We start from the raw sequence: 23,787 nt of genomic DNA, 5'->3' as shown, positions 1-23,787 counted from the left end.
TCTTATTACTTTCAGGTAATCCGAATTATTTATGCCTCGTCCGGCATCCGAATTATCTATTAATTCATTAACCGGTCGTTCGGCCAGAATATATAACGAATTATAACTTCAACGTTATTCACCAACCTTGGTCAGAAATCAAAATTATTTATGCCTCGTTCGGCATCAGAATTATTCAGAATTATTTATGCCCCGTCCGGCATCAGAATTATCTTATTACTTTAATGTAATCAGAATTATTTATGCCTCGTCCGGCATCAGAATTATCTTATTACTTTAAGGTAATCCGAATTATTTATGCCTCGTCCGGCATCAGAATTATCTTATTACTTTCAGGTAATCCGAATTATTTATGCCTCGTCCGGCATCCGAATTATCTATTAATTCATTAACCGGTCGTTCGGCCAGAATATATAACGAATTATAACTTCAACGTTATTCACCAACCTTGGTCAGAAATCGAAATTATTTATGCCTCGTTAACCGTTCGTTCGGCCAGAATATATAACGAATTATAACTTGAACGTTATTCACCAACCTTGGTCAGAAATCGAAATTATTTATGCCTCGTTCGGCATCAGAATTATTCAGAATTATTTATGCCCCGTCCGGCATCAGAATTATCTTATTACTTTAATGTAATCAGAATTATTTATGCCTCGTCCGGCATCAGAATTATCTTATTACTTTAAGGTAATGCGAATTATTTATGCCTCGTCCGGCATCAGAATTATCTTATTACTTTAAGGTAATCCGAATTATTTATGCCTCGTCCGGCATCAGAATTATATCATTACAATTATTCATCAACCTTGGTCAGAAATTCAATCAATTTATTAATTAACCGTTCATTCGGTCGAGATTATATAACTACGGCTCTCCGAATCATATACTTCTTCAAACCCGGATCTATGCTCACAACAATCTCTGCAACATAAACACGAAAGTAAGAAACAGATACGCTATTAGCCGAACGACCGCAAGAAGAAGGTGCTCACCTTTTAGTTCCGCCTACTGCTTGGACGACCCATAAAGAGCTATCAGTTCCCGCGTAGGGAGCCTACACGGTAGTTGATTCACGACCATCAAAATTTCTTGGTCGATGGGAGACAAAGATTCCCAAAGCCGATGGTCAAGAGAGGTGGGATTCTCCGTCCAATAGAATGGAAATTTTGTGCTTCCAGCGGCATTATAGAATAGATTTTGTGCACCGGACGACCCCAGGGTACTCATGGTAAAATTATCACAAAAACCCCTGCGTCTCATACGACTCTTCGTCCTTCCATGACCTCGAGCCTGGGGGGCAAGTGTACCGGTCGGCACTGGACGACCCCAGGGTACTCATGGTAAAATTATCACAAAAACCCCTGCGTCTCATACGACTCTTCGTCCTTCCATGACCTCGAGCCTGGGGGGCAAGTGTACCGGTCGGCACCGGACGACCGCAGTATACTCATGGTAAAATCATCACAAAACCCTGCGTCTTATACGACTCTTCATCCTTCCATGACCTCTAGCCGGACGACCGAATGGTTTATGTCGATTAAATCTAATTTAATCCAGAACGTGGTTACACGTGTAGAAAAGAGCAGTTATGACAACCATTGACGAAGTAAAAACACGTTCTCTAGACTACTCCCCTGGTTTTCAGGAAACCACCAGGCACGACCCAAAGACCACTAAGCATGTCTCTAACCATCAACTGATTGGCCCACATGGCCAAGGCCCAGGTCAACCTACTAAAGGGACTTCTGAAAAGGGGGAAAAGGTACGTTTTCCATACTATCAGAGAATTCACACTTGAGCACCATCGCTGACTTGAGCGTCGGAGTGCAATCGCAGGTACCCCCGCCGGCCGACCGAAGCACGCGAAGAGAAAGAAGACTTGAAGAATAGGACAACCAAGAGTGAAGAAGACACCTTGTATCGACGTGGATCAACATTACTCAGTCCCCAATATCCATACAGGTACAATTTCCTTTTTCAATAAATTGAAAGGGATACTGTAAAATTAAAGTACTAATATTCACTTGAAAGATTGGAAGGGTTCCAAGGTTTATATGTGTTAAAAAATTGTCAGATTGAGTAATTCCTTCCATTTTAAAAATAGTAAAGTTAATATTATTCATGCTAAAAAATTAAAAATAATTAATTAGTGTAAATTACTATTACTCTTACTATAATATAATTATTGAGATTATATTATTTAATAGAGAAAAAATTATTTAATTAAACACTGGATTCAGAGATTACTTGTTCCAAATTTATTTAGAAAACCATCCAAGAGGTTACTTGTACTAATTTAACTCACAAGACAAGTTAAATTGTGTGATCTTCCTTTATTTAATGTTTTCACACAATCAGTTTCCAAAATATGGAAATATGAAATGCTTATTTTATTTTGATATTAGAAAAATCAAATTTATTAATAAAATACACATTTAAATTATATTTATAAAGTTTGATGTTTTGAATAATCTTAAAATAATTTAGTCAATATAAAAATTACAGTTTAATGATAATAACATTAACATTTCTTGACTATATTGAAAAAATATAATAAATTATTTTATTTTTATGGAAACAATAAAAAAATACACACAACTGTACACCTATTATAAAATTGAGATTATCGTCTTAGTGAAATCATTGATTAAATTGAGATTGAAAATCTCAAATAACTCTTACAACAAATTATTAATGATGATAAAAAATTGTAAATGTATGAAGAGGAAGGAGAATGAGAATAGAAGTTATAAGAATGTTAGATATTTTTACTAATAAAAAGAAAGTTTGTATTTTGTTTAAAAATAAATAAAATTGTGTAACTGATAAAAAACATCAACTTCATTAATCATATTCACACACATTATACATTATGTCACTCACAATAAATGAATTAATAAAAAATGATTCTGATGGGATTAACCTAACCTCTAACATCTGTTATAAATACATGTGGAACTTCACTTTTTCCTTCAATTGAGGCTTTTTATCAATGTTTTAATCTTACCAATAATGAATGACACCCCACTTCACATTCACCAATAGCACCACCATCTTCCATAATAAATAAAAGGAAGATAATGCTCACAACCCTCTTCCTTTTTCTTACTCACTCTTCTCCCACCTTTCTTCTCCCTATACTCTGTTCTTCTTTCTTCTTCTCTTCCTGCTTCTGCTCTATCAAAATTCTCTCTTTTTTCTTTACAAATTCACCTGTGCTCATCTCTCAACTACACCCTCTTCTGGTAACCTTCTCCCCATACAAAAAAAACTGTTTTTTTTTCTTTCACAATTCACCTCCTTCTTGATCTCTGCTTGGTCAATCAATTTCCTGCTCTTTCTTGTTCTGTGTTTATCTTTCTTTGTTGGTACTATGTTTTTACGCTATTGGGTTGTTATGTTTTAATATTTCATAGCTTTCTGATCTTCCCAAATATATGTTCTGTTCTGTTCTGTTTTGTGTTGCTCTTTATGGTGTTGAGGGGGTTTCCTAGCGATTAATTTGGCCTTAGATCCTGTGTTCATGACTGGTTTGATTTGTTTCCTCTTGTGTTTTGGGAAAGTTATATTTTTCTATATAACATGTCAATCCACATCTGTTTGATTATAGCTGATGAAGGATTTTTTTTTTCTTTTTAGAAATCATTGTTGAACTATGCTATGTGTTTTTGGTGTTTATATTTTCTCTACTTTCATTCTTATTTTGTGGTTGATTTGGATCTGTTCAATCAGGGTAGTCCTGATCTAGTTTTTCTTTTGATGAATTAGGTTTTTCATATAAACCAGAATTTTGATATTGCATTTAACTTGTGTTTGGATTAAACACTTGAAGAGAGTGGTGTGATTTTTAAGGGGATTCCAATCTATATTCAGTAACATGCTCTGTTTGAAATCCCTCTCAAATAGTTTAATTTTCAAAATTTATCACTCTCCTCCTTCTTTCAAATCCAGTAAGGCATGTCCCAAACTCTCCCATCTTACTCCTCATCTCTCTTTTTTATTTATCTAAATTCAAGTTTACTTTTATATTTTTAATATTAGTACTTTTTACATGTTGTGCGGATAGTTCACAGATATGAATATATTTTATTGGTGAATAATACTTTAGAATTGATGACCTATATGTGAACCGAACTCAATACTCGTATCAATTCAGCGTAGGTGACAATTCAACTATCGAATTTTTGCTTGTATGTTTAATATAATGGATGAGTAGGAGAGAAGAATTTGCTGGTCAAAAATACATGCTTGATGAATCTTATAAGATATTGCTACATATTTGATGCTTTTGATATTCACTTCATCTGGAAAGTATCATTTGATCTTTGAACAGTATCAATTGACAATTATTCCTTGTTTTTGGCTTTTGACAGTTGTAAAGTCAGTTTATTATTCACTTCATCTGAAGCTGCTGGTTGAATTTAACCTATTTTCCTGGAGACTTGGTCTATCTTTGGGCTGTTTTCTTTGTCTGGAAAAAGATGATGATGTTCGAGGACATTGGATTTTGTGGCGATTTGGATTTGTTAAGTTGCCCCCTTGGAGAGGAGGATGTTGCTGTGAGACAAATAGAACCAGATCCTGTTGTTGAGGAAGATTATAGTGATGAAGAAATTGATATGGATGAGCTGGAGAAGCGAATGTGGAGGGACAAAGTGCGCCACAAGCGATTGAAAGAACAAATCAAGGCCAAGGAAGGGACAGATGCAGTGAGGCAAAGGCAATCTCAAGAGCAAGCTAGGAGGAAAAAGATGTCAAGAGCTCAGGATGGAATACTGAAGTACATGCTGAAAATGATGGAGGTCTGCAAAGCACAAGGGTTTGTTTATGGGATCATTCCTGAGAAAGGGAAGCCAGTGACTGGAGCATCCGACAATCTTCGTGAATGGTGGAAGGACAAGGTTAGGTTTGATCGAAATGGTCCTGCTGCTATAGCAAAGTATCAGACTGATAATGCAATTGAAGGAAAGAATGATGGTTGCAAATCCATTGGTCCAACTCCACACACATTGCAGGAGTTACAGGACACAACACTGGGTTCTCTTCTGTCGGCACTTATGCAGCACTGTGATCCCCCTCAGAGGAGGTTCCCATTAGAGAAGGGTGTTCCTCCACCATGGTGGCCAACTGGGAATGAAGAATGGTGGCCTCAAATCGGTCTTCCCAAAGATCAAGGCCCACCGCCTTACAAGAAACCTCATGACCTCAAGAAGGCATGGAAGGTTGGTGTTCTTACTGCTGTCATCAAGCACATGTCTCCTGATATTGCCAAGATTCGGAAGCTTGTAAGACAGTCTAAATGCCTTCAGGACAAAATGACAGCGAAGGAGAGTGCAACATGGCTTGCCATCGTCAACCAAGAGGAAGCCTTGGCTCGAGAGCTGTATCCTGACTATTGCCCCCCATTTTCCTCAGGTGGAGGTAATGGGTCCATGGTCCTCAATGATTGCAGTGAGTATGATGTTGATGGGGCAGAGGAGGAACCAAACTTTGATGTGGAGGACCGGAAGCCAGACCATCTTCATCCATCTAATCTTGGGATGGAGAGAATCACTGGAAGACTACCGCTACAACAAGTTTCTCATCCATTTAAGGGAGATGTTGTCACAAACCTTGATTTCATCCGGAAGAGGAAGATTCCTGGTGACTTCAACCTCATGATGGATCCGAAAATCTACACTTGCGAGCATCCTCAATGCCCTTACAATGAACCTCGCCTTGGTTTCACTGACAGGTCGGCTAGGGACAATCATCAATTGAATTGTGCTTGTAGAAACAGAGCTGCAGATTATGGTGGTGGTTCCAACTTCCATGATGCTGAGGTTAAGCCAGTCATATTCCCCCACTCTTTTGTTCAACCCAGCACTACATCTCAGGCTGCAAGTGTGGTTCAACCTTCATTTAGTGTGTCTGGGCTCGGAGTTCCGGAGGATGGCCAAAAAATGATAAATGACCTTATGACAGTCTATGATACAAATGTTGTAGGAAACAATAACTTAAGTTCCAACAACTTTGTACCTGCAGAAAATCATAACTTTTCTCAGACCATCTTACAGCAACACCAACAGGACAGTCGTGACAGTTTTTTCGCTGGCCAGGGAATGGTGACGGAAGGGAACTTCTTTGCGCGAGAGGAAGGACAATTTGAGAGGTTCAAAACCATGAACATGAACATGAACATGAACGCCCCTTTTGATACCAACCACATGATGTTTAACCCACAGTGTGATTTGTCATCTTTTGATTTGAAGGATATACAAGGGGTAGGAATGGACCCTGTTCACAAACAGCAAGAGGTTTCCATTTGGTTCCAGTGAAAATGAGAAGAGGAAACAAGTATTCCTAGGACTTTCATTGTGTGAATCGGTTACACTAAAGTCTCTTGACCCAAAAGTAGTTGCTGCATTTTTACTTCATATATGTAATTGAATATTTAGGTCCAGACACTTGTATGCTTTCTCAGGTGGTGTTATGGATTAAAAAAAAAACATCACTGGTGTTCCCATATTGTAACCCTTTTATGTGTGTTTTTATGTAATAGCCCTAAGATGCTACTTATTATTTTAAGTTCGACTGTCATATAAATAAAGTCTTTTATTCAGTTTCAATGCTCTACATTCGTAGTTAAGGAATCTGAATATATGGCTCAATTATCATGGGAACAAAAGTTAGTTAGGTGGGATGAGAAGAGTGCATCTTTCTCATCTCAATGTGCTTTTCTTTCCAGCATTGCACAGTAAAAATGGTCCCATCAGAGATTGTTTGGCAGATGCCAATTTAGATGGCTACGGCTGTTCAATTGCGTGATGGACTTGTATGTGTGGTGGGGTCTTTTCAAAGGGACACGGTGTCTTTGTCTTTTAGTAGTCGCCAGTCAAATCCTTAGGCGTGCATTGCAATGGTTCCTCTTCACTCACTCTTCAATGCTGAAAGGGAAATTGCCTATTTGTGAGACAGGGAAAGGACCACATCACTTGTCAGTGTTAAGCTTCTATACCTGTGCTTGGTTAGTTTACGTGCCAATGCCACCTTTCTTTTGCAAACTGTACCTTCATTTCTTATATATCAGAAGCATCTGTTGCTAAATATCATGTTCAGTGGCATAATTGTCACCAAATTCAGTGACTGAAAGGGTGGTATAACTAATTGTACTACGTATTCATCATTGCATATGGGGAAACCTACACAGTGCACGATTAATTGTTGTTTGGTCGTGTAGAAATCTCTTCTGTTTTAAAGATAAGGTATATAGCACTTCTAATAATTTACATGGCATAATTTCAAGTTGTAATACATAGCAAACTTGTTGAGTTTAATCAAAGGTTAAACAATATTCTAAAAGGCAAGCTTACCTTCTGTTTCTCTTATTTATGGTTCTGACTAATATAAATTTTCATTTATTATATACTTGAGAAATTAATGGTTGTAAATTTTGAACTGTTTTATCCTATAAAGTTTGAATGCAGAGAAATTAAAGTCATACTAAAATGACAAAAGGGTGTAGATGAAAGAAAGCAAATTTTGATGATAAAGCTTTTCACTGAATTATTGAAAGCATGAAATAGACTTTGGCATAAAGAAAGTGAAGTGGGGGTGGTGTAGCAGCAGGTGTGTTTTTTCTACACATTGTGACAACAGGAAGTTAGAGAAGTGAGATTGTAGAATAAGCAGTGATGAACCCCACCTTTCCCAAAATCATGGCTCCCTAGCTACTGCCACCATCATAGCTTAAATTCCACCACAGATGCTTATATAAAGTGTAAACTCCTTTTTATATCAAAGATGTAATTCTTTTTCTTTCACCTTTTGAGTTACTCACTTCCTCACTCATTCTTCTCTTTTAACCTAAACTATATATATTTAAAAAGTTCTATCAGGCATCAAAATGGTCTGTGGAGATTCCAAAAGTGTAAAAAATGTCAGTTTTCTAGAGAGACCTCTTATGAGCAGGAGTTGCTTCTAGATTCATTTTGAGGATTGGCTGTAACCAAAGGGAAAAAAGATAAATTCCAGTTAAAAAGCTTTTTCACTCTCTCTTTTCACACATCACCCTCTACCATCTTTTCAGTTATCCATTGGTACTATAAAATCATTTTTATTAATCAAAATCTCAAATTCAAGCTTTGTGATGGCTGACAAGGAATTGGGAGTGGGACCAGGCCCAATAAGAAGAACATTTTCGAGAAGACTGTGTAAACATTTTATGACAAATTCTCCTCCACCTTCATATCTCTTCCAGCTCTTTCATATATATATATATAATAGCTTGTGTTGAACAATGTGATGTCTTTTTTTTTTTAAGTGGTGAGCGTCTTTGTGGTGATTGGTGGTAAAAGTTAGTATGGTTAAAATAAGTTTTGTAGTGTTTTTATTAGTGGTGGTTGTGTTTTTATTTTATTTATTTTTTTAGAAGTCATAAGATAAAAAAAAATAAAAAATCAAATGTGTAAAAATGAAGCACAAAACTCAAAAAAAATATTTTAGCACTAAAAAAACATCAAATACAACTAATCTTTTTTTAACTCTCTCACACGTTAAAATAATGAAATTGTTCTATCAAATGTAACAAGTAAAAAATAATGAAAGTATTGCAGTTAGAAAATAAGTATGCGGCTAAAAAAGAAGTATGAAGATGTGGAATTACAACTATAATTATTAAAAAAAATGATGTTATGCTTTATTTAAATTTATTTTACAAAATTAAATCCAAGTTTTTACCATTAATATAAAAGTGAAAGAAGACAGGAGAATTTACCCATTTTATGGAAAGATCTATATTTCTTGATCCAACTTCACTTGAAACTTTGAACAATGTTAGAATAGAAGTTGGTTAGCTAGAATAGTGGTTTTTATTTTTAAACTAAGAAAAATATAATAACATTTAATATAATCATATTTATAAATTCATGAGAAATATAATAAAATTGAAAAATAGAAAAGGAAAATTCCTCCAAAAATGCTTTAATCCTAAATCTTGTTAGGTGCACCCTAGATACACACTAGGAGATGATTAACATTTTCCTACCAACACAAAATTCAAACTTTCACACCTTGAGAAATGTTGTATTGAAATGTTGAGGAGATTTATCACTACAAGAAATCATTTAATAGAAAATAATTTTAGAGATAAAAAATAACTAGTTGCTATAATAACCAAATTAGATATTATTTTAGAGACTAAAAAAATTGTTGGTTTCTAAATTAGTAAATAGTTTCTAAAGATATCTAATTAGCTACAAGATTTTTGTTACCAAATTTAGAATCTAAATAATTGGTAGTTAAAATATTGGTAGCTAATTAGATAACAATTTAAAAATTATTTAACAATAATATAAACTAATTTAGAAACCAAAAATTATTTTAGTCTCTAAAATAGTATCTAATTTAGTTACTATAACAATTAATTATATTTTAAAAAAAATGAATTTTTATTTATTTTCTTGTATTGTATGGAAACAAAATCGGATATAAGTGTTATTAAAAAACAAATTGTATCATATTTTTCTTTGAAATGATCAAGGATTCCAATTTTATTATGTGTGAAATCTAAGAACCAATATTTTTTTTGACTTAATTAGCTTAAGGACAAAATTATCTTGAAACTCAATTATTTAGTAAACACTGTCTTGCCTTTTTCTACATTTACAAGTCATTGTATCATTAGTAAAGTTAACTTTTGAGTTCTTTATTGAAAAAAATTAAAGTAGATTGTACCAAAAATAGTAAAAATGTTAGATTATCAAAATTAATAAATCTCCCACTAAATAATGTGTCAATCATTTAGGGGTGTGTATAATTAATTTTTCTCTGCCAATTATTGATTTCACAATAGAAACTTTTTTATCGGTAGTGTTTACTTTAACTGCACCTTGTACAATGTATTTAGTTAATTATATAATTGATTATTCCAAACATGTATTTAGTTAATAACTTATGTTAATTGATTAGAAGCATTTGTGGATTTTCATCAAGATAATAGATTATCAAACAACTTAATTAATTACAAACTTTTTTTTCCTTTGATAAAATTTTAATTAGGGTCAATGAATTAAATTTAGATCAACTTGCTATGTAGTTTGCTAAAAACTGCTTACTTTTTTTTTTCTAACTGTGTGAATTAGTTTTATAAATTTAAATTTTAGATACTTACAAGTTATTTAGACATGAATGCGGACACTGATACGATACGAACACAAATACGAAAATACATATAATTTCTAAAATGTAGGACACGAGAACACAAATATATATCATAAAAATTGATAATGAATATTTATGTGCACAAGTATGTTTATATTATTTTGGAAGCATGAAGATGTTTTTCATTATTGGTTCAAAAGAATTTGTTTCTTATTTTTATAATCATAATAAATATTTATACAATAAATTTGAGATTTAGAAATTATTGTATTTGTTCTTTTAAAATTGTGTTATAACCGTGTTAGAATTGTTAGAAATCCAATAAATATTTTTTGAATTGAATACTTCACTATTAAGTGTCATACGAATGTCGTACGAGTGTCGATACTGATACGTGTGTCAAACACGCTATTTAAAAAAAAATATTTGAACCTCATAGCTTACAAGTAAATTCTTTTCTTTTGTTTAAAATAATTAAAAATAGTTTGAGTCTTTAATTAAAAAAGAAAAAAAGAAAATTCAGAATCTTACAAAACAGTTAACACTTAATTTTATGTGTCATGTAAGTTTGGAACACATACCTACTACCCAAATGAATATGAACTTCATTTTGAAGCCACCCCCACTTTTGAATGTGTAGAATGACTAGTATGGATTTGTTTTAATTTAATTAGTGATTTTAAACTTAAAATAAATAATTATATTAAATATGTTTTTTATTCTTTCAATTTCACATAAAAAAATACATAAACGGAAAAAAAGTTATACTGCTAAAAAATATTCCTACTTTCTTAATTTTGGTCCTAAAAGAAATGTAGATGCAACCTACCAACACTCCATAAGGTAGCCTAGTTTTATCGATTATTCTTCTGCAGCTGAAAGGTATCTTCAATATGAAGAAGTTGAAGGAGAATTTTTTTAAACAAAATAAAAGTTGAAAAGATAGTTAGGTATAATTATAATGAACAAGAAAAGATAACAAGTTGAAGTGAGAGTAAAGCACAGAGGAATATTATATTATTATGCTTCTGGACCTATGCTTTTGAATTTTGATGATGAAAACTTCAATAAAAAAATACTATTTTATAATAATGCAAGAGAGAGACAAAAAGAGTAGAAGATGCAATTTAAAATTATTATTTGAAGGGTTGGAGAGAAAAAAAATTATTGTATAAACTGTTTGAATGAATAACATAATTGAAGTAAATAAATGCCAACTAATGTGAAACACACATAGTGCAATAAAATATACAAAACATGTGCGATTTATATAATAATAGTTATTATTGAAAAAGTCAAAACTAGAACATTGAGTCACGTCTCTATCATTAATTCACTGTTAACATCACGGATGGTATATTATCATCAATGTCCTAGTCAAAAGGATATTAATAAAATAGTAAAATAATTATAAGATATTTTTAATATAAAATAATAAAATAGGATATGTCATAATCATGGTAAGAGGAGAAGGAAGAGAAGAAACGTAATAATGTTTCCCTTTTTCTTCATACTACAAATTGATGATGTGAAGTGACTCTTTCTTCTTAGTAATAGAAAATATATTTTTATTTTTTTTACCATCTTCTTATATAATTTAAAATAAATTTTGGATCCGTCATACATCTAAAAAAAAATTTTATGGATTATATAATTCGGAAGCTAATCTTATGTATAGAAAATACTTTCAAATTATATAATCTAGAATCTAATTACAAAAGACTTTCGGATTACATAAAGCTAATTTTGAATCTAGAAAAAGACTTCTGGATTATGTTATCCGAAATATTAAAGAAGGATATTTTTGAAATACAAAAACTTATGGGGTGGTACAAGAAGGTGTAGAGGTGCAGGAAGAAGCAGCCTGTGAAGTTTTGGATCAAGAATTCAGATCCAGTCCAGGCCCAATAAGAAGATATTACATAAACTTTGTCTAAAATGCACTTTTAAGTATTAATAAATACTTTTAAATACAGATCCCCTTTATATTTTTAATCTAAAAATACTTTTAAAAAAGACTAACAGTGATCCAAAATGCTATCATCTTATACCTTATTATCTATGGAATGGATAAATAGCAATGCAAAATTGGTGGTTCCTCGGCTTCTAATTCTTTAGGAATTTATTTTTAAAAGTTTAATAAAAGTATACACTTTTTAGATTTAAAAAACTAAATCATTAATAGGTACAAACTTTAGAGTTAACATTATTAATGCAATGAATAGATCAATTTTATTTATTTATTTGAGAGTTAAAATGTCTTGACATATATACCTTGGATAAATTAGAAATTGATAAAGAAGTATACATGAATTTTCCTTTGGTAAGAACATTTTTCAAGATGAATTTTATATTTTTGTCCATTAAAAATGGAAACTATCAGCAAGATCCACGTTCGGAACCAATTTAACTATTTACCTATAAATTAAAAACTTAAAACATATTAACCTAAGGTTGTATATATGCTGTTGGGTTTTATATTTATGGGCCCATTTTTGTTGATAATGTTGGACCCTTGTAAATATTGTTAGAACCATAATGAGACAATTGCTTCTTGTACCATATCACTGCACTCAATTTCAGTAAAAAGACAAAAATGCTCTTTGATATATTATTTTTGTATTAATTTTCTTATCTGGAATGGGCTTTTGATTTTTTTTCGGATTTTTTATTTCAAAACACAAAAAGCTCTTCTGATATACTTTTTCGGAATATATTATTTTTAAATTTTAATTTTAATTTTTGAAATAAAGAGTATTTTTGGAATTTTAAAATTGTGTTGAATGCAGGTTAAAAATATTGGATTGTAGGAAGAATTTGGCCTGATAACGTTCTATTTAGAAATTAAGAGAATATAATTATATAATATTACAAAAAACAAAGTATTAAAGGATAAATTTACGTTCTCTCAAAATAAGTAAAAATACTTTATCAGTTTGAATTCGTTACTATAACTCCTGAAGTAATTTTATGGTAACTATTAAACTTTTATTATAACATGTAATTAAACGAAAATATAAAAATCTTTCAGTACACGTAGACTATTTATTAAAATTAAATTATTAAATGTAGATTGATTTATGATTACATTTTTAAAATTATTAATTAGACTATTTATTAAAAATCGTATTTAATTTTTTCCTTTAAAATTAAACTCTAAACATATACTCTAGAAAAACTGTTGTCGTGAAGTAACTAAAAAAATATTATATAGTAATTAATTTTAAAAAGAATATTCATTATATTGATTAAGTTAAATATTATTTAATAAATTAAAAAAGTATTAATATTTAAAATAGTTTTAATAAAATAATTCATTTTCTAGAGACTAATTCTCTAGTTATTATCCAACTACTTAGACATAAAAATTGATGATCTAATGTCATTCTAAACAACAAAACTTTTGTGACAAATGAGACTAAGATCCCTCACAAGTTTTCAGTTTACTTTACTATCAATCACATTGTTTGTGTTTTTTAATACAAATTTTGAAAGTCCTATATAAGTGAGAATGAGAATGTTACGTATTATATATAAGTGAGAATGAGAATGTTACGTATTATTTATAGGTGTTAATTTTTCATAAGAGGTTAAACACTACAAGAAAATCATGAAATAGAAACTAATTTTTAGACACCAAAATAAAACTTTGGTTGCTAATTAGATACCAATTTAAAAATTGTTTAACAATAATAGAAAATAATAGAAACTAATTTAGAAACCAAATTTCTTTTTAGTTTCTAAAATGGTCTCTAATTTAGTTTTTATTGCAACTAATTATTTTGGTTTCTACAAATTAGTTTCTATTTCATGATTTTCTTGTAATGAAACTTGAATTTGATTCTTGCTACAACTCTAAAATCGATTAGTGCACAAGTATCATTATAAAGCTGCAATAGTTTTTTGTTTTGATAAGATATAACTCTTACATGTGTTTTGTTATCTTATAGAGATATGTTAGTTAGAAATGTTTTTTTTTTGTTATTTAAGAGAGAAATATGTCTATAGTGTTTTTTTATATGAATTGGAGTATCTAATAAATATTTAATTTAATTTATTATTTTTGTTGATAAAAAAATAACATTATAAAGCAACCATTCCACTTCCAGTTTCTTTTATTATCATATAGTAAAAAAAAAAATTACATGCAATTTCTTTAGTACTTATTTGCGTTGCTCATTGATCATAATTAAAGTTTTACTTTAATAATTAGAGAATAACACTAAATATACTTGAGGATTTGCATCTAATGTTTCAAAATTCTGATTTTTTGGTAATGAGTTGTATGAGGATTTAGTGAAAACGATCAAAGAGGAAGCTAGTAATATAATTGTGCAAGCCACCAAGTAAAAGTGTTATGGAGGATTGTAATTATGTTGTAGAGATGACACTAAATTTTCACTCAGATGAGAATTTGTTTTGTATAAATATTTGTAAAAAAAAAAGCTAATATTTGTAATTAATACTATTTAATTGGTTTAATTGTTCTACAATATATTTTGTATTGCCCCTCTCATAAATTTTTAAATTAGTCTCTTTTGTATAAAATTATTTTGAAAACTCATTTTTACTTTATTATCTAACATCATTCTAATCATATCTAACATGACTATGTTTAAAATAAGTTGTATCTAGTTTTGTGTTGAAATATAATCATTTCACTCGCACAACAACATGTTATAAAGAGTACATTATAAAAATTATATAGTAAGAATAATACATTTTGAATTAAAATAACAAAAACAAATTAGCAGAGAAAAAAATAAAAAACAAGACAACAAAAGTTAGTCAAAAGATCAACCTAACCTTTAATAAAAGCACAATATATACCACCAAAAATGATGAAGAAAATAACAAACTAAAACACAAAAGAAAGACAAACTAAACTAACTAAGGACAAACATGAGAGACAAAACTAACTTTAGTTGTGCTTTTTATTTATTAACACCTTCCTTAGAAGGCCACATGCTAGAGCTTCACGAGGTATTTTCTTAACATTTAGAACAGCCTCAGCAAAAATTACACCCATTCCCATGTACAAATGAGGTTGAATGTGACAATGGAAGGCCCAAACACCAGGATTATCTGCCTTGAACCTCAAAGCAGTCCAACCATACGGGAATATCACTGCAGTGTTCCTCAATGGTGGGTTCTTCAAGTTGAATTTCCTCTCATCACCCTGTTGAAACTTCCCATCTCCATACCCCAAAACCCAAAAGTTATGCCCATGCAAATGCCAAGGGTGAATCTCACTATTTTGCCCCTTCATTACATTAGCATTTTGGAGTATCACATCCACCACTTGGTTTAACTGGAACATGTAAACCCCATTACCAATGTTTGAATTAGGATTCAAGGGAGGCTTGTAGATGTCGTGATCCTCTGAGAAAGTGTCTGGGGGGCTTTTTGTGTCAAAGGAACCATTGACATTAAACTTAATAGAGCCTAGGTATGGAGTTGATGGCAATACTAAGGAGACATTGTTGATGGCCCATTTAGTGTATCCACCGACAAGGTTTTGTGTATTAAGAAGGAGAAGCCTACGATCATAGTGTTGAGGAGGTTTTCTGGTTCCCTTTCGTGCAATAATTTTGTATGTGAATGTCTTGCTATGATTGTAATCATCCCATTGAGGTGTGATTGGTGGTGGAGAAGTGGGGAAAATTGAAGCAGATATTGTTTTGTAGTTTAGTATAGTTAACCCTTGTGGAGTGTTAGGTTTTCTTCCTCTAACACCAATTGAAATCCAATAGTTCTTCTTTGGATCTTGATTTGTTGTGAGGAGGACTGAATAGGATTCACCAGAATATATATCTATGTCATTAACAGTAAATGGTTTCACATAGTTTCCATCAGCTTCCACCACCACCAATTTGTGATTCTTCAAGCAAAAGAAAATCAAATATTAACTACAAATCACTCATGTTGAAATTAGACATACATGTTGAAGTAAACTTTTCACAAAGATTATGAATTTATAGGTATAAATCATATTACATACACTATAAAAATACATTATAAGAGTATGGACAATGATCAATGACATTAATTTTTATTTTGCATATTGATACAAAGAATTTTGTTACATATCACTAAAAATTATTAAATTAGAGATTAAAAAGGGATGAAATTCAAAGCAAATGGATAATTTTGGTTTTTTATAAAAAAAATTGATGTGAGATATATAAAATTATTTACAATAATAGCTTAGAATGATGAATGATGTTGTTTTTTTATATCAATAAAAGAATGAATTATATGCATAAGTGAGGCACATGTGGATGTTCCAACCTTTTTACATAATATATACAAAATAAACTTTAACATCTCATAACTTATAACATTGTTTCTCTTCCCCCTACAAAGCGTTCATCTCTTGCTATATTAAAGTACATATTTTGCTTATCGCATTTGTCCATTCCCTAACAAAAGTCCCTTCTATCTTCTACCCTTACATGACTTACACAATAGCATAATAGACATGTGTATATTTTTATCATCTTGCAATTGTCCCTATTTTTGTACTCCTTGTTGCATTGTCATTATTTATGTTCGTCCAATGTTTTTTTCTTGTTTGTGTATTGACTTCTTCGTGTTCTCGGCACATCCTTATCCTATAAAAAAAATCAGTCAGTCTATTTTTTGATAGCAACCTTCCTTACATTCCTCTAACTTACTCTACCCCCATTGACCTAAAAACCTATGGTATCAACAAACCTCCTTAACCATATCCAGTCCCTCTTGTTTTGTTCCTTGCTTTGTATTACAGTACCCCATTAATTTAGTAAGTCTTTTTTATTTATGATTTTTATTCAAGGACTATATACAATACGATGGATCAAAGTAGCAGCTTGAATAAGAGAAATTCACTTTAGAATATTTATTTTTTATCCATTCTCATGTTTTCTGTTATGCCACGCTAAATATTTCTTTTAAATCAACCTTCTCATTTTGGAGTGTTAAATAATTTCTCTGATTCCATAATCCCCAAATAAGTGTTATTGACATTCCTTTCCACACTTTGTTTCCTTTCTTATTGAACTTTCGATCATTAAAGTTTTGAAAATGATATGTTGATGGCAGTGTGAAACTATTTTTGTGTCTAACCACTTATAACACATATTTCATACCTGATTCACTATAGAATAACAAAAAATATATATGACTCTATTTTTCTCAAACCACTCATTTCCATTTCCTCTTTTACATACCTCTTGTAGATCCTTCCACCATCTAAACTATTTGTTGGTTTTATCTATGTCTTGTTCTTCATATCTTGACTCTAAAACTTCTTTTCAAAACCCTTTTTTTTTGTTTTCTAATCTCCATTTTCATTTAGCTATGAGAGCTTTATTGAACTATTTTAAATCTTTAATGCCAAGATCACCCTTTTGTTTTGATTTACACACCTTCTCCCACTTGACCCAAGCTATCTTCTTATTCTCCCCTACAAAAAAGTACATTGCAATTTCCTAATTTTCTTTCCTACCTTGCTGGAAGCTTAAAAAGTGATAGGTAGAAGACAAGTAAAGTTGTAAGTACTAATTTTAGCAGGCATACCCTTCCTGCAAATGTCAAATATTTTTCATTCCATTTTGAAAGTTTTTTCTTGAGTTTATTGGCTGCCAAAATAATACGTACTTGGATTTCCCTCCATGCTAATACCTAGGTAAGTAGAAGGAAAATGCATAATACTATAATTAAGAATGGATGAGAATCTTTCTAAGTTAGAACATTGCACTCCAATCCCTCCTATCTTAGTCTTTTGGAAGTTTACCTTGAGTCTTGATGTCATTTCAAAACATATTAGCGTGTTTTTAGGACCAATATATTATGAATTTGTGTCTCACAAATAATGTGTCACCTATAAATTATAAGAAGTTAATCTCAAGTTTCTTAGTTCCCACCTTAATTCTTGTCAATGCTTTGACTGTTTGCCTTACAATTCCTATCATCCCCTCAGCCATAATTAGAATAGAAAGGGTGCTAGAGGATCACCTTATCGTAAACCTTTAGATGATTTTATTTCCTTAGTTGGATTGTCATTAACTAAAATTGAAATTGTAACACGTTCTATTATCCAACTAATCCACCGCTTACAAGATCCTAATATTTTCATCATATATTGTAAGAAGTCTCATTTAACTAATTGTATGTTTTTTCATAGTCAACATTTATAATCAGACAACTTTTTTTTTAACCTCATTTACCACTTTGTTTGTTATCAATACACTATCAACCTTGTGTCTGACAAAAGTAAAATAGGTCGAGAGATAAGGAGAATGTCTTATTAAAAATCAAAATAAGAGGAAGCAATGACAAGAAGTAAATTTTATTTTTGTCTTACATCTTGTTTTCTTTTTACATCCCTACTATATACTATAATGACATTCCGCAAACTTATAAAGGAAGTTTCATCTCTATCGTATCTCTATTGTATTATCACGTTGTTGTTATTTTTATTTTATTTTTTTTATTAAAATAACTTTTTGCAACATCTTTAAAAAATTTAATTCGGTTAATTTTCTAAATTTGGAATCCAATCATATAATCCAAATTTGGGTGATCTAACTGAAATATAATAATTTAACTATTAGGAATTTATTACCGATATTATTATGTTGAATATTACTTGTAAGTGCTTTTGAAGCAAACAAATCTTGTTTTATATCATATACATTTATATTATCAGCAAAAGAGTGCAAGCTAGTACCATACTATATATAGCACATTTATAATATATTTCTCCTGACGTGATATCTATTATTAAAATAAATAAATAAAATAGTAATATTGGATATTTAGCTCATAATAAAATTGTCCAAGAGAATGTACTCTTTATCACTAACAAATTTAAAAAATAATTAAAATATATATAAAACTACTATGATGATATAGATATATAAAAATTGATGGAGCAATAATATAAACTTACCCCAATGGCCAAGTTGAGAGATGCTAAGGAAGTTGCACTAGCAATTCTAATTCTGTAGGTCTTGTTTGGATGAACATGAAAAATCTGGGGTGCACATTCTTCATTGCCTTTGAACTTACATTGGGACAAGGAGGTGTTCATAACATTAGCTGCCAAGGAACAATTGTATTGTCCTCTTCCATTCATAAGCAGAGACTGAAAGGCAAAATGTTTCAAACTGTCACAAAATTATTTCAATTCAGATGCCTTTTCTAAGCTGAAACTCATAATTAATTAAGTAGTGTATAGGTAGAGTTTTTATTTTCCCTTTTTCTTCTACTTTTAGAGTTAACCTACCTTCAAACTATGGAATCAATTAAATATTAAAAAGTACTATGGGAGAACTTGGACCACTTCATAAAAAATCAAAAAGGTGTTATTTGAATAAGCACGGCACTCTTAGAGTCTCCTTCTCCATCTATCACAATTAATTTTTGTTAATCATAATTAAAAGCAATAATTACAGTCATTTCAAATTTATTTACATCTTATTAGTTTAGATTTTCTTTAATATCACAGTATATAAATGAATACAAACTTCTTCTTATAAATTTAATAAGTTGAGTTAGTACTTAAATATTTGTTTATATCAAAATTATTTAAAATTTATTATAACTTGTTGATTTTATGATTCTTATTATCAAATTATCCATAAATATATATAATAATGAAGTTAATCAAAAAATAAGTACAAATTTTGTGAAACTTAAATACACTTAAAGATTTTTTTTTAATTTATTTAAAAATATTTTAAACTATATTTTTTTGGATAGAAAGTAAACTAGTTAATATATATATATATATATATATATATATATATATATATATTTGGGTTGATTTACCTGAGGTTCATTAATCCATCTGAAAGGAATGGAGGAGAGAGCAAGCTGCTGTTCATGTGTGCTTTGGTGCCACCAATCACTCAAAAGAAGGTTGAACTCACCATCATAATCAAATGCTTCTTTCTTTCCCTTTGCTAAATCCACTATTAGAAAACCATACAACCCTGCTGTTCTCTGCATACCATAGTGTCCATGGTAGAAGTATGTACCAGCCTGCACCATATTTCACCTAATACTCATACTTTGTACATTCAACATCATATGCAAATCAAATAAAAAAGAGACAGAAAACTTATGTTGTACCAAAATGTAACACTTATATGCACATGTAAGTTTTGTTCATACAAAAATGTAATAAAAATTACCCATGTTTATGTTGGTCCAACATTTATTCAACAAAAAAACTGTCAAAAAATGTTGTATATACATACCTTGTCAACTGTGAATCTGTAATGAAAAGTTTCTCCGGGGGATATAGCACACTGAGAAATGGAAGCAGTTCCATCTGCCCAAGGCGTTCCATACTGCAACACAAAACATCCAAAAAAAAAACATGAATATGTAGTAAAACAAACTTTTTACAAGAATTTGTTTTAAAGAAGATATGGAAAAAAGCACGTTTACATTTTGTCGAAATCATCTTTGTATATGCATGAAGAGAGTGAGAAAAATAGTATGAAAACCTGTCTAATTCCATGCCAGTGAATAACTGTTCCCTCTGTGACAAGCTTATTGGTGACAGCAATATGAAGGGTGTCTCCAGCTTTTGCTCTTATGGTTGGGCCTGGAAACTGACCATTGATTCCCATCACAACTTGCTCTTTGCAATCTGGCTCACCATATCTGTACTTCACATCTAACTTGTAGTGCCTCACAGCTCCCAGTGATAGTTGCAACAAACACAACCAAACACACCACAAGATTACACCTCTTAAGCTCATTGTTGTGTTGCTTTTGCTCATAGAGGAAATTTCTCATATATCTATTACAACTTAATTATTCATCTACTGCATAACTTTTGCATTATAGGGCATAGCATGTACTTTTTTTTTTTAATATATAGAGAAATCGATTCTGTCCTTTATTATTTTACTTTTATTATGAAAAATATGTTTACTTTAAAAAAACACCCTCTTAATCAACTTTTGTGGCACAAATTTTTACTTTTCTTGGTGTAAATATATATCTTAGAGAAATTATAAAGAGAACAAATAACATCATAAAAGTAAAAATAAAATAGTGGTAGATGAATAATATAACACTAGCTGTCTTTACTGTACCCTTTTATATATTATTTAGAATTTTATAAGTTTAAAAATATTCAAATCATTCCATCACTAAAAAAAATCACTAAATAAAATTAATTTTAAAAATAAAAAATTTATTCTTATGTTAGTTGTTAGATACTATTTTAAAACAATTAAAAAATTATTAATATTTAAAATGATTTTTATTATTAATAAAAATTTATAAACTAGTTTTAAATTGGTATCTAGATATTTGTATTATTAAATATTTTTTTTAAAATACCCTATTTTTTCCGAATTTAGATTATTTATTTTTATTTAAATTTGGGAGTATATGAACATAGAAATTGAGTGGGTAATATTAATGAAATTTTTGTATTGGCTTGGGGTGGTGAAGCAGGTAAAATGTATTTGATTTCGTCCACAAAAAAAATAGTAGTTGCTGGTTATAAAGTCACAGAGAAGTGTATAAAAAAGTCATTCAGAAAAAAGTTATAGCTATTTTAACTTTTGTGCTTCCATTGTAAGAATCATTCTTCTCTCAGTATAAATTCTTTCTTGCAGATTAAAAAAAATCATTCTTCTATAGTTCTTCTATAGTTGCTTAGCCTTTGAAGTATTTCATTATTTGTTAAAATAGAAAAAAAAGTAAATAAAACATTAAATATCTTGGATAAAGTAAATTCTGTTCTCTTACCTTCGTTTTACTTTAATTTGATCTTTTAAGTCTTATATTTTAATAGATTACAAGAAAATTATTAAATAATATCTAATTTTAATAATAAAAAATAATTTATTATTATATTAATTAAGTTAAATATTATTTTATAAATTAAAAAAATATTTATATTTAAAGTAGTCTACAATAAAATCATTAAATAAAAACTAATTTTAAAAAAAATAGTTATTATATTAACTAAATTAGAGATTATTTTAAAAATTAAAAAATATTAATTTTTAAATTAATTTATATTATTGTTAAATAATTTTTAAATTAATATTTAATTAATTACTAACGTTTTAACTACCAAAATTATTTAGATTTTAAATTTGATAAAAAAATCTTCATAGTTAATTAAATATTAATTTATAAACTATTTAAAAATAATAGAAATTAAATTTATACTAATAACAGAATTTATCTTATACATCAATAATTTTTTAGTATATAAAATAACATTTTAAATTAATTTTTATTTAATAATGTTTTTTAATACTTATCATAATAAAAACAGAATGATTACTTAAAGGGGAATTTCTTTTAGAAAATTCGAACAGAAAATTAAAAGGATCTCAATTACTTCATAATATATATATATATATATATATATATATATATATATATATATATATATATATATATACACAAAGAACCAGAATTCCCCAAATATATCTTCTATCCGATCCCTAATGATTATATTTTTCAATGACGAAACTAAATCGAATCATAAGTTAATAGTTATAATGTGTTTATGTTTATTTATATTCTCTTTGAAAGAAGAAATTGGTCTATTTAAAAAAAGTTACTCGTAAAAGATAAATAACTTATTCTTATAAGAAAAATAGTTTAAAAACAAAGTTTTAATTAGGGCAGTAGGAAGAGCTTTTTCACATTTTATATTAGCTTATTCATCTCTTCAAATCTCAACTCAATCTAAAATAACACCATTTTTATTCTTCACTGTCCTAATTTATGAGTGCTTTATTGATTTTTTTTATTCAATAATTTTCACAAATTAAATATATTTATTTCTTTTTTAGGTCTTGATTGGTTTTAAATCATTTCTTAGAACGTTAAAAATTATTGTTTTATTTTAATTTGATTACATAAATAAGAAAACGTTACTGAAATCAATAGTATGGTTAAATAATAATGTATATTCTTTAAATTGAAATAAGACTTTATAAAACTTTTTTGAACTTTTTAATTTGTAGGAAAGTTCTTTAATTCTTAAAGAGAACAATATATTTCAAAATGTTTTCGAATTTTGTATTAATTATTTTTAATCTAATGTGATATTTATTAAACTCTGTATAAATAAGGACATTGTATTGTTTCACGTAAATTTGTCCAAGGCCAGGCCCAGGCCCATCAACAAGTTTTAAGTGATTAACGCATGTGTTGGGCAATGAACAAAATATATGTTTTATAACGGATTTTATTTTCTTTCTTTTTGAAATATTACAAAAATAAATTATCTTTTATCAATAAGAATTAAACATTATACTTTACAACAACTCTCACACCTTATTATTCATCGAAACAAAATGTTTTTCATATATTTTTATATTTTTTATTAAGGAGGTGAGAAAATAATATTTTCGTACAAATGTAAAAGATTGTTTTTAAATTTTACTATATTCCTAACCTTAGTCAAGCCAAAATTTTGATAATAAATTTAAGAATTCATTCAAAGGCTTAGAATATATGTAAATTAAAAGAAATTTTCAAAATTTAAAATACAACGTCAATTACGCATATAATCAGATGAAAATTGTATTATATTCTGTAAATATTTAATTTCCTGTTGTACCTGCTTTGGAACAATATTATAGATATAAATAAGGGACAGAGATG

General features: G+C 29.6%; 2 protein-coding genes across 2 annotated transcripts; one reads left to right on the top strand and one right to left on the bottom strand.

The window, feature by feature from the left end:
* Positions 1–2,978: 2,978 nt before the first annotated feature.
* LOC137826847 (ETHYLENE INSENSITIVE 3-like 1 protein) lies at positions 2,979–6,614 on the top strand. Its single transcript, XM_068632994.1, has 2 exons — positions 2,979–3,251; positions 4,380–6,614. Exon 2 carries the CDS (start codon positions 4,488–4,490, stop codon positions 6,321–6,323), a length of 1,836 nt encoding a protein of 611 aa, XP_068489095.1. The 5' UTR covers positions 2,979–3,251; positions 4,380–4,487; the 3' UTR covers positions 6,324–6,614.
* Positions 6,615–15,051: 8,437 nt separating this feature from the next.
* LOC137827070 (L-ascorbate oxidase-like) lies at positions 15,052–20,924 on the bottom strand. The gene is made up of 5 exons (XM_068633280.1): positions 20,646–20,924; positions 20,394–20,486; positions 19,963–20,175; positions 19,082–19,276; positions 15,052–16,027 (listed from the first exon to the last, which is right to left on the bottom strand). Exons 1-5 carry the CDS (start codon positions 20,922–20,924, stop codon positions 15,068–15,070), a joined length of 1,740 nt encoding a protein of 579 aa, XP_068489381.1. The 3' UTR covers positions 15,052–15,067.
* Positions 20,925–23,787: the final 2,863 nt, after the last annotated feature.

This window comes from Phaseolus vulgaris, chromosome 8 (genome assembly GCF_000499845.2).
Source record: "Phaseolus vulgaris cultivar G19833 chromosome 8, P. vulgaris v2.0, whole genome shotgun sequence".
Lineage (NCBI taxonomy): Eukaryota > Viridiplantae > Streptophyta > Magnoliopsida > Fabales > Fabaceae > Phaseolus > Phaseolus vulgaris.
This window is presented reverse-complemented; position numbering and strand designations above follow the sequence as displayed.

Coding starts and splice junctions, on each gene's coding strand:
- LOC137826847 (XM_068632994.1), top strand. CDS start 4,488: ATGATGATGTTCGAGGACATTGGATTTTGTGGCGATTTGGATTTGTTA.
- LOC137827070 (XM_068633280.1), bottom strand. CDS start 20,924: ATGAGCAAAAGCAACACAACAATGAGCTTAAGAGGTGTAATCTTGTGG. Junction 20,487..20,645: donor ACTGGCATGGAATTAGACAG/GTTTTCATACTA, acceptor TTTGTGTTGCAG/TATGGAACGCCTTGGGCAGA. Junction 19,277..19,962: donor GATGGATTAATGAACCTCAG/GTAAATCAACCC, acceptor TTTGCCTTTCAG/TCTCTGCTTATGAATGGAAG.